We start from the raw sequence: 12819 nt of genomic DNA on the forward strand, positions 1-12819 counted from the left end.
TTTTCCCTTAATCTTTATTGATTTGATGAATATTATGTTTCCAAAGTCATGCCATTTTTATGTTTTCTACAATAAAAGTGTTCTTTTGTCATCATTTTGAGAGGTTTGAACCAAGGCTCCATTGTATGTACGACTTATTATTGACAAGGTCATATCCAAGAGGTTTATTATAAGAGTGTTGATCTAACACTTCACAATTTTTTCCTCCAAATGAAACCTCTCAAGACTTGCATCATTATCTATTCTAAAATAAATGCAATTTTAGTCAAAAATCAAGATGTATCAAATCTGAAACCATTACTCTAAGATTAACCCCATCACACTAAACTCATTGTAGGTGTTTCTCTAAGCTACATGTCTATAGACATGAAAATTTCTGACATGATTGTTTCAAACATAAGTTTTACATAAATCCGCACAACCTTTTATTGAGTTAGTTTAATTAGTCATCAAGCCATCCATGGGCAAGCACACCTCCCATCATTTCCCAATTACTAACAACCCCATTTTCTATGTATACTAGCATCTATAAGGATTTCAAACGTAATGAGGACACGGGCTACTAATAAGATTGTTTCAAATCCCTCTTCCTATATTGGCACCTCTAGGTCTTTGCAACCCAATGAAGATATAAGTCTTCAAAAGCGGCTTCAAACCAAAGACATAATAATTTGACACAACTTATAGATTTTAACTTTAGCTAAGTTCTTCATATACCCAATAGATATAATGGTGAAGGGAAATGAGAGCATCCCAAAAATTCATCTGAGATCAGTATGCACATCCTATATGCAATAGTTCCTTGTACAACATCTAATCAAAAAATACAAGTGCATACTACTATGCCATAAAAGCGAAAACAGACATGGTTGATTTCCCACAATTAAAACCTTAAAGGAAAGTGATTGCAATTTATCAATCTAAACAAAATTCAGCAGCATTACGACATACAGATTATTACTCTATAATCATAGAACTAGAAGAATGAGACATAATAGAGAACACAGATATACATGGCGAAAACCTTTCCAGGTAAAAAACTCCACCCTCCAAACCATCAAGCTAATGTATTATTCAGCAACAAATTACAGTACATTTTCAGCCTTCACATGGAGGTTTACATCTTGCTGCATTCTAGAGAAAATCCGACAGCATAACCCTGTGCAAATATCTTCTCATTTCTCTCTTTCACTCTATTCGCACTATTGCATTACAACATGCAATACTCCTTTTATGAACATCTTAAGGCCCAACAAAATGCCTACAAAGGATTTGGGCATTTTTCATGGCTCAACCACCAAGAACCATGCACAATGCCACATGTACATGCAATACCAAGAAAAGGGCATCCATCCCTTGAATAGGCAATGACAGCTTGTCATAGAATTCACCAAAAATAGCGGTCACAAGAGAAGTGTAAGGGAATCCATCATACCAACCTATTTTTGGCATATTCTCTTACACACACCAACCACTCATTCTTGGGCACCCAAATAGGCCTCATGTCATAAGATGCTCTTACACCTGTCATAGCACATTCTTTAAATAGCTCTTACACGTCATAGGAATCCATCATAACCATTTCAACCATGATCTCCTTCACACGCTTCAAGATGCCAGCACATGTAAGTGATCAAGATGCCAACTAGAAATGTACACTCACATTTACATATTATATGCAAAAATACATTTTACAAAACAAATAATAATAAGAATAGGAATTATACAAGGTTGAGACACCTTATTCCTAACATTCTCCCACTTGTCGAACACCTTGTAAGAGCAACAGGAACATAACAGGAACTAACCGCTATAGGCCGAAAGGCCCATAGACTCCGAACACCATCTGAACTTCTCACTGCCCACTGGTTTTGTTAATGCATTTGCAACATTCTTCATAGTATCTACCTTCTCCAAATTTACCTTTCCATCTTCCACCATACCTCTCACAAAGTGAAACTGCACATCAATGTGCTTCGTTCTGGCATGGAAAGTTTGATTCTTCGCAAGGAAAATAACACTCTGACTGTCACACCAAATAGTAATTTTTTCTACATCAACACCAACATCAGAACACAATCTCTTAAACCAAATGGCTTCCTTACAAGCATCAAGACCGATGAAACTATATCATCATAGCCATCCATGAAACAACATAAATCATAACATATGCTCTCGTGCTCCAACTAGACACCTGTCCAAATAACACAAGCATAAGATCCAAAGGCTACACACACTACTACCACTCCACTATGCTCATGAGCTACACAGAAGCATAAAAAATATAAACTTCTTAGCCCAACAAAACTGTGAAGTCATCCTCCAGAAAACAAGATAAAACATCAGCCAGAACAACAACCAAATTGATTTGTCCAATCCAACTGATAAATCCACAAGATTGAAAATAGCATCTACAATAAATGCTAACTCATCCAATCACCCATAACTCAAAGGTATCGAACACCAGAAAACTCATGCTAGCAACATAACCAACCCATAAACTACAACCTCAAGCTCTATGTGCAAACCAGTCGATGAAGACCAAACACATACAAGAACTCCCACTGCATGGATAATGTCGAATCTGAAAAATCAAAAGCATACTGAGTCTACTGATAAGACCACAAAGAAAGTGAAACCATGTAGTACCAAGGACCATCCACAAAGATATGCAAATCCTGTAGCAAAAACACTGCAAGAAACATCTCTCTCATCTAGTCTCCACAAATCTCCTATGTTCTCCACATCCAACAAAGACAAGAGATAAAGGAACTCGCTTGTCATCACCAAAAAATAATGAAGTACAAGTGATAACAATTGACCACAAAAGAGTGACCACATAGCTCCAACAAATCTTCAAAAAACAATGTTATGTGAGCCCAAACATTCAAGAAGATAACCAAGACTAGAGAAAGAAGCTGCAAACCATAAGCATGTAGCATGTCCTTCTACAAACACTTCTAAATGTCAACTATGCCATGTATGATCTCCTTCATAGCCCCAACAGAAAAGCCACAACAACATCCAAAACCATTCAACCTCAACAGATCAAACATAACTTGATATCATAAATCTACATGGATGTAAGCCTCTCAAAGAAGATCAAACAAACTCCATTTCCCATTTCAGGAAATCAGCCCACTACCATCTCCTATTGTCATAATAAATGAAAGTACACCTCAAGGAGATAATCATGTTATCCATCTCTCGCAATGAATCCTCCAGAACCATCTAACTGTAGCTCAAGATCCACAAATATGAAAGAAAAGATAAAGCACCTGAAAGTAACATTGGGCAATATCTCTCAAGTGATAAACTACCAAGTAGACCAAGAGTGGGGAATGAGAATGCTCCTCCAAGATGTGCAAGTCACCCTATGACTTATCAAAGAACAATCTCCTCATAGGTCTCTATTGAACTCACGTCCAACAAAGGTGTAGGCTCCTTAGACTTTTTTTTGAAATCTCATCAAGAGTATACATCTCAACAACATGTCTCTCATCTCAAGAGAACTCTAGCCTCACCTAAGTCTCCAAGTATCCACAAACACCTGTAATCAATCACTCCATGCAAAACTCCACTACAACATAGCATTATCATGAAGTATCAAGCAAATGATCAAAGTACTCAATACCAAGAAACTAAAACAAGATCAATGTCAAAGCTCCAACCATGGAATCAAGAACATAATCATGACATCATGATCTAAACCATCTCCTCCAAAGAGATAACATGCTTCATGTGATCATATCAAATAGCTGTATCATGTCATAACTCTAAACTAGTAATAAAGAGAGAACCATGACATAAAAGCCACCATGATAATATATCAAATAAAAGCATAAACAACATCATTACCAAGGACCCCTTGAATCCTAAAGATGTCAACATCTCCAATCGCATGAAGATACCATCTCCAACTAGTGAAGCAACAAATATGAAAGACCCTTCTGCAGCAATAAGATCTAAGGCATCCTCCAACATCTGCAACACTAAAGAAGATCATCCACCACCATATGATGGAAAAAATACAGCCACTGGTAAAGCTCCCATTGAAGCGTGATACCAAGCTCTCCAAGCATATGACACACCATCCTTCAAAACTAAAAATCATCCAGGTCCACACATCACATTGGGTGAAACCAAGATCTCCACACTAAGGAAATTCACTATGCTTTAGGACTCCATAACTGACTATCCAAGTACTCAAATATCATCCATCCTCTTATCTCAAAGCAACCACACAAATGTACAAGTGCCCACAAACAAGGCCAGCTAACAAGTCTGCACAAACACTGAATCAAATCTGGTGGATATAGACAGTCCACATCCAAGTTATCCCACTGCAATTAAATGGGCAGCCTACCCACCTGATTGCATAACTTGTAGATCCAATCATTGCAACATGAAAACCTACTATCGCATTAGTGACATATACAAATGAGATCAAAGAGAATAATCATGTAGACAACATGACTCAAACACCAGATCGAGCACAAATCTAATTTGCCAATTATGTCCACATCAAACACCATAGTCTAGGAATCCAACAAAGCATCACCATAGACATGCTGAGTGACTAATCGTGTACCATCCTCTCTATGCAGAGAAAGAAAAACACCTCCTCTCACCATGCACAAAGAATGCATGCATGTAGAACTACAACCATCTCATCTGGTACCACTCTAAAGGAACAAGAGTCCAGAAAATAGCTCATCAGTAGATCTACAAAAAACCACAAGCTTTTTATTTCGGCATGCAAAACTTGCAAAAACATTGTGTTTAAGAACACCCATGCACATCCACACCCACTTCTCATCTTGAAGACTCAAAGTCTAAAAAAAAAAATACCAAACAAATGAACCCAGAATAATGGATTATCATAGATGAACATCACCATAGATTTTTTTAGGAAAATCTATAAACACCTTGAATCCAATGAACAAGAATCCAAGCCATGCATGTATAAACATCCAAGAGGAAAACATAGTACTGGAACTTCAGGCCCACTTGTAGACCAATCCCACAACCACTATTAGTACATGCATCTGAGAGAGAGAGACTATCCAGAAGCTTCCAGATCATCCAATGATCAACTCCATAGTCTCAATGCATTCTAGGTAACAAAAGAGACACCTTCAAATACCCATGCATCAAGAGTTATTCTATTGTCAGCCAAGAGCTCCAGATCAATGTCATTTCAACATGATCAACTCTATTTTCTCTATCTTCACCATCCTTCAAGAAATGTCTGCTGTCTCCTAAAAGAATAAATCAACTGCAAGACTTCTACTCATCAAAGGATTAATTATCAGTTAATTTCTTCAAAACAAACTTCTTCAAGCTCTGGAAGCTAAGAAATCCTAATAGAAGAAATACCCAGAACCAAAAACTCTATGAATCCTCCCATGCAAACAACATGCAATTCACAAAAATGGGCTCTAATACCAATTGAAGGGAAATGAGAGCATCCTAGAAATTCATCTGAGATCAATATGCACATCTTGTATGCAATAGTTCCTTGTACAACATCTAATCAGCAAATACAAGTGCATACTACTATGCCATAAAAGCGAAAACAGACATAGTTGGTTTCCCACAATTAAAACCTTAAAGGAAAGTGATTGCAATTTACCAATCTAAACAAAATTTAGTAGCATTACGACATATAGATTATTACTCTATAATCATAGAACTAGAAGAATGAGACATAATAGAGAACACAGATATACGTGGGAAAAGCCTTTCCAGGTAAAAAACTCCACCCTCCAAACCATCAAGCTAATGTATTATTCAGCAACAAATTACAATACATTTTCAGCCTTCACGTGGAAGTTTACATCTTGCTCCATTCTAGAGAAAATCCGGTAGCATAACCCTGTGCAAATATCTTCTCATTTCTCTCTTTCACTCTATTCGCACTATTGCATTACAACATGCAATACTCCTTTTATGAACACCTTAAGGCCCAACAAAATGCCTACAAAGGATTTGGGCATTTTTCATGGCTCAACCACCAAGCACCATGCACAATGCCACATGTACATGCAATACCAAGAAAAGGGCATCCATCCCTTGAATAGGCAATGACAGCTTGTCATAGAATCTACCAAAAATAGAGGTCACAAGAGAAGTGTAAGGGAATCCGTCAAACCAACCTATTTTTGGCATATTCTCTTACACACACCAACCACTCATTTTTGGGCACCCAAATAGGCCTCATGTCATAAGATGCTCTTACACCTGTCATAGCACATTCCTTAAATAGCTCTTACGCATCATAGGAATCCGTCATAACCATTTCAGCCATGATCTCCTTCACACACTTCAAGATGCCGACACATGTAAGTGATCAACATGCCAACTAAACATGTACACTCACATTTATATATTATTTGCAAAAATACATTTTACAAAACAAATAATAACAAGAATAGGAATTATACAAGATTGAGACACCTTATTCCTAACAAATGGAAACCATTAGTCTTTCATCTAGAAGTAACAAGGATATATGATTCATACTCAATCTGATTTATCACATCCTTTCTTATAATTGATCAACTCTAACTCATTTCATGCAACGACAAATCCCTCATCTAGAGACAAGAAAGAATGTATGACTCATGAATAATCTGATATATCACATTCTTTCTTCTGACTGATCAACTCTAACTCCTTTCAAGCAATAATAAATCCCATCAAATTTCGCTAGCATGTGGAGGAGAGTTCACGCTTGCTTCCTCCTAAATCCATGATTTTGACTTCCTGAGATCTGTTTTGGGAGGCTCAACTTAAAATTCCGATAAATTGTTTTCAGCCCTGTGGAATTCAGCATTTCACATGAATTTTGGCTCTACACAATAAAGAGAATCACATTCAGCTTCGAAATCCATTCTAGAGCTCCACCCTACCCTGCAATCCCCAAACAATCTTTTTGTGTAATTACATGCTTTTAGCCCACATTGATTAAGCTCGGAATTTGGATCCAGGTAATCCCTTCTTCTGACCCTATGACAGACCTACACAATGGCTAGCTGTAATCAGATTGATTTGAGCCTATCATTCGGCAGGCCATATCTCACAAAAGATTTAGTTCAGTTCCTAGGAATGCCAGGCGGAGTATAGTGGTACAATTACTATTCGACAAAGAAGCACAATCGAGGCACCACTTTCCAAATTACGAGCCAAAATGGCTTGGAAAGCGTATCCACGCCAGTGGAGAAGGAGGAAATTTTCAATCTCCTCAGCTACAGATTAATATGCATTCAACCAGCTTATGTCAATCCGCCACCTCAAAACATTTTGTATTGAAATTGATGATTTTGAGCATCCCATGCCGTTCATTCCACCTCTGCTATTCAGCTTCCCCTCCTACTTTTCTTACCCACTTCAATTCTTCACATGCCATCTAGTTATACTTCGACACCCACCCAAGTTATATATGATCCCACTCATGCCCTATCATTTCCTTACTCCTGGTTTCTGTCATACCCATTGATCATTGATTATCATCATGGTGACCAACAACAAAAATGGCTGCTTTTCTTGCTCTGAGGATTTCAATGGAGAGGTTGATCAAAACCAGGAGGTTGTGAGTGTGAGATGGAATCCCACGAGAGAACAGATTGCCATTCTGGAGAGCCTTTACAGCCAGGGGATTCGAACCCCGACTGCCCAGCAGATTCAGCAGATCACAAGCAGGCTGAGAATGTATGGAAGCATTGAAGGGAAGAATGTGTTTTACTGGTTTCAGAATCATAAGGCGAGGGAGAGACAGAGGGAGAAGCAACAGAAGCTTCTCTACTTCAACCACTTCTTCCCTCCTCCACAAGAGAATATTCATGCCATTGCAGGCACTTCTGGTATGTTGGTATTCATTATTTTCCCCCATTAATGTTATGAATAAGCTGTGTTTCTTATTGTGTGGTTGTGGTTGTTCTTGCAGTTGGGCCTGACCCCTACATCTCAATGCATTCTCATGTAAATGGGCCGGAGGCTTCCATGTTTATGGTAGATCAGGTTAGTAACAAATTAAATTCAGAGTTTTTTCTCCAGAATTGTTTTATGTTTTGTTTTGTTGTATTGGTTGAAGCTGTGAATTCCTCACATTCACTAATCCAAGCATGGATAAATAGCTTTGTCAAGGACATCAATGCTTGGTTCAAAGTAATATTCATTTATATAGGTGGAGCATGGGGAAGGTTTTAATATAGGATGATTGTTGCTTTTGGATAAAATTGTGGGAAGATAATTTTTTCATATTCTTTATGATATGTCATCATGATAATCGAAAGATGTATAAATCAAATAGAATGATTTGTTTATATAGGTCATCTTTTCTATTAATCAATAGCAGAAGACTAGGGTCCCTAGATCATGGGAAATACCGTTCTTTTCAATACAATCTGTATCCATTTATCTTTGGTGAAGATAATTATAGAATTGCAGATGTGTGATAGTTTCAGGCTCTCTAGATTGTTCAGTCGATGTTACAGATTATATAGAGTGATCTAACATCAAGAAGATGAAGATCCTTATCATTATCTGTTCAGATAGAAGATCCTTCATTTAACTAAGTTCTCGTTTGTAAAGATCTTTGATTTTCTTTTTCTTTTTTCATTTCAGAGACAATGGATGGGTTCCAATGCAATGCCCTTCCAAAGTGATAACAACTTCACTGGGGAGGCCTCCTCTCAACACATCATTCTCAAAGATTACACTCGGTCAGAAGAAAATGGAGATGGTTTTCGTATATCAAGCGAACGTGAGACTCTCGAGTTATTTCCATTGCATCCAGGTGTTGATATAGAAGAAGATACAAGTGTATCACCTCCTAACTAGAGCATTTGAAAAATTTTGTTGCAAAAGTAAAACCCCAATGTTTCTTTCTCTTAATGGTATCTTTTAAGTGTCAATAAAGACTGTTACTTGTTCTGAACTATTGGTCCCTCATGCATGTGTACCCATTACATGAATGGATGGCAAGAACGCCAAACCCATGTAATATTTTCTTTCAAACAATTGAATTGAAATGGAGTTATAAGCATAGTTTAGTAGACTTCAAAATGTGAAGTCATATATATATCTTTAGATCTGGTTGGATTGTTACAACCAGGGGTGTTGTTCCTAAGAAAATCAATGTTACATTGCATTCCTGATCTTGCTAGGATCGTGGATGATAAATAACTGATTACTGACTGATGCAAAAGGATTTTGAAGATAAGTAAAATTGATAAATAGAGAATTATTTATCATTTTCTTATAATTTTTATTTATTATTAGAAAGAATCACTTTTTTATGCAGTAGTTCCATAAGTGGATGTGTTATATGGTTAAGAAAATATGCTATGATTGAATTATCTATTTTGCAAAAGTCAATATGTTATTAATGATAAGATTCTATTGTACGACCATCCAATATGATTTATTTTATAGTACTCTTCACAAAGTGTAATTTTATTTTTTTCAATGATAGCTCACTTCAAAATATATGATTGGTCAATAATACTCTTCTTATTTTGGTTATTCTCTCTCTCTCTCTCTCTCTCTCTCTCGCACACACACACATGCACGCATATCTATAAACACATACATACATACATACATATATAGGTGTGCGAGAGTGTGGTGTTAGGTAATACTAATTATACAAACTCTATGTATTAGGTAGAATTGAGAAAACTACACACACATTGTTGGATAGCAATCAAACATGTTATGTCTAGTGCATCTAAATTGTATTAATGTTCCTATTTTTCTCCTAACTCTTTCTTAACATTTAAAACATGACATTACATCTCTCATAACATGAATACAAATATCATTATTCTAGGCATAAATACAAATATAATTTATAAATTCTAGGCTTTTAAAATTTTGTTTTTATATGTATCATAATAAAGATTTTCATCAATAAAATTCATCTTGATGTGATAATAAAATTACTAAGCACATTACACTTAGAATCAAAAGAGTCCATCACTAAAATACAATGTATTATGGATCAAGCCTAAGACCCTCAAACTAACTTTTCATGAATGTATTATGCATGTACTGTATGTGTAAGTTTATAAAGATAGGGGACCAAAAAGGGATATATTGTCACAACCCACATTATTTTACTTGAAAAGAAAAACATGTTTTGGTTGCCATGTGGAATGATAACCACATTATTTTTTTACTTTTTAACTAAATTTGATGAGTAAAATAAAAATTTAACTAAATACATTTTTTTTTTACTTTTTAACTAAATTTGATGAGTAAAATAAAATTTAACTAAATACAATGTGCAACTTTTATACATGGAATTAGAATGTGAAGAATACCAACAATTGTTCTTTAATAAATAAAATAATAACAAACTCAACCAGAAAAATTGTGAGAACCAACAAGGAAATTAAAGAGGCATGATATCACTGGTAGGAGGGAAGAAAAAGATTTTAAACCTTGGAGAAACTGAATCTTGGGGAGGGGGGTTGGAAAAAGAGATGGAGATATCAAGAGGCAACTAGAAGGAAGTGGGTAGAAGCTGAATTGGAAGAATAGAGCTATTATACATCTAATTTCTTTCTAAGTTTTGCAACCTTGCATAACCAAGTGTGTAGATTTTTAAGATTGTGAACTCTGTAGATTTGTAGAAGTAATCTAGGAAACTTGCCTATATGGATTTTGACTATGCCTTTACTTGTATACGGTAAAGAAATCTCGAAATAGTTCTATTCATTGAAATTAGCTCTTAAATAGATGATACAAAGACACAGTGTTTTAGTTTGAGATTTGGAAATCTATGTGCTCCCTTGGAAGTGCATGAAAACATCATCCTTACAGTGGGTTTCATCACTTTTTTGTTGCTTGGTTGTGTTAGTTTAGAGGGCTTTACTGTAACAAGTTAGCCCTTGTTTGCAAATTTAAAGTCAATTATGATGTCTTTATAAACTACACCTAAATGAATGGTAGCTCCTCTATGCCTCACACCTCAAATAGAATGTTTGTGACCATTACACAAATTGGAAGATGTGTTGTGAACTGCCAGGCACATCAACTCTGTTGTTTTACTAAGGATTGAAACCTTAACCACTCTGTATTCTACCATCATCCTACCATGTGGACTGAGCCTAGAACTGGGTTGTTCACGTTGTTGACGTTTTCTTTTGTCACAACCTTCCTTGGCCATAACTCGTGTCACATCTTTACTCAAAGTTGCATCTCTTTAGGCAATTCGTGTTCCATCATTTCAACCACGCAATGTATTCTATACTCTCTTCTTGAATTCGTTCGCTCAAACCTGATCATTCTAGACCTTGATTGTTTTGTTCATCCTTTGTTTAAGTTCTATGTTTAACCAAACCGTATGGTAGGAGAAATGAACATAATGCACATGTTTTATGAAATACTTTTCTTTAAAAGTGTATTGGTATTTTTCTTTGATAATGTGTACCTTGTGTGCCATGTAAGTTGGGTAGCATGTGAACACTAATGACATCATTTTAGTGCCAAAATTTCCATTTTCTTTATATGGTTCACCACCCCCACCCCCACCCCCCCCTCACTCCCACAAGTTTGTGCACTATTAAATGACTCTACATGCTGAAATTATGATTTGGGTATATGAAGTTGCTCCCTTGTCATATGCATTCTTGTAGTAATTAGCCACAAGTTTAATCAGAAGAACTGATGTAGGTGCTTGAGATAATAAATTTCTAGTCTTACTGGATCCTTGGCAAGTATCAACAGTATAAAATGAGTAAAAATTTGCCTCTAATTTAATGACATATCACAAGGTAGGAGATAAATAGTTTACCTATATCCTAAGTGGATGAGGACCTTGCTGCATTATCAGCCAAACAAAATAACCATTGCAAACTAATAAATCACTTTGAACATCATCTACTTTCTTGGTCCAAAATTAGCTTAGGCCAAAGGAGCTCCTTATCTCATTAAAATTCTTGTATCTTGTGTTGTCATTTCATTTTCGTTATGTACAAACTTCACATTTTGATACTGCTATTCTTTAGGAAGTTGTGAAGTTGAGCATGCTAGTTGTGTATAATCTGCGATTATGACTTGTTACACTCCCAATTCTTTGTTTTTGAGAAACAATCTACTTCCAATGATTATCTTCTTACACTCTTGTACTGTGAACTTGGTGATATTTTGGTCTTACTTTGTACAAATTTTTAATTGGAAATAGAATCAATGATTTAATTAGTATTATGAATCATTCTATTAGACGTGTATCTACAGTGTAACATTTTACTATGTCTACATGAAAGAAATTGTTAAGCATCATATTTAATGTTTAATTGATTACTTTTATTTTTAAATGGCTGAAAATAAGGAATCATTAATATCCCATAGTGGAAATCTATGCTTGAATAAGATGTCATGTGCAAAAGTGTTATGTAGTTACACATGGTATATTTTATCTATACAGAATTTGTAGTGATGGTAATTGAAATAATGATAACATAAACCATTAGCTTATGTGACAATGGAATGGTGAACTATGAAGAGGTTACTTCTTGTTTTAGAAATGTGTCTTCTGATTGGTCATCTGTGGATACAAAGGTTGAGATTTGTATGCATATTAGAAAAAAGATACAAGCATGGCAAAGACAAAACAATACAATTGTTCTTAGTGACCAAGTCATAATGCGAATGTCCATGTGTAAGTTTGTATGCAATAATACCTATTGTTTGAATACATTCATTTGTATCTAATAAATGTTCACGATTTTAGTAAGCATGTAATAAATTGTATGACTATGTGTAGATAGTCCATAAAGAATCTTGTTCGATTTTTAATATGTGAAAAAT

General features: G+C 35.7%; 1 protein-coding gene across 1 annotated transcript; it reads left to right on the forward strand.

Moving 5' to 3' along the window:
- Positions 1–7513: 7513 nt before the first annotated feature.
- Positions 7514–8844, forward strand: LOC149578166 (WUSCHEL-related homeobox 3A-like). Its single transcript, XM_089799504.1, has 3 exons — positions 7514–7865; positions 7949–8022; positions 8629–8844. Exons 1-3 carry the CDS (start codon positions 7517–7519, stop codon positions 8842–8844), a joined length of 639 nt encoding a protein of 212 aa, XP_089655630.1. The 5' UTR covers positions 7514–7516.
- Positions 8845–12819: the final 3975 nt, after the last annotated feature.

Source organism: Cupressus sempervirens, chromosome 1, assembly GCF_028749045.1.
Source record: "Cupressus sempervirens isolate cs-2001-9-10 chromosome 1, ASM2874904v1, whole genome shotgun sequence".
NCBI lineage: Eukaryota > Viridiplantae > Streptophyta > Pinopsida > Cupressales > Cupressaceae > Cupressus > Cupressus sempervirens.

Coding starts and splice junctions, on each gene's coding strand:
- LOC149578166 (XM_089799504.1), top strand. CDS start 7,517: ATGGTGACCAACAACAAAAATGGCTGCTTTTCTTGCTCTGAGGATTTC. Junction 7,866..7,948: donor TGCCATTGCAGGCACTTCTG/GTATGTTGGTAT, acceptor TTGTTCTTGCAG/TTGGGCCTGACCCCTACATC. Junction 8,023..8,628: donor CCATGTTTATGGTAGATCAG/GTTAGTAACAAA, acceptor TTTTCATTTCAG/AGACAATGGATGGGTTCCAA.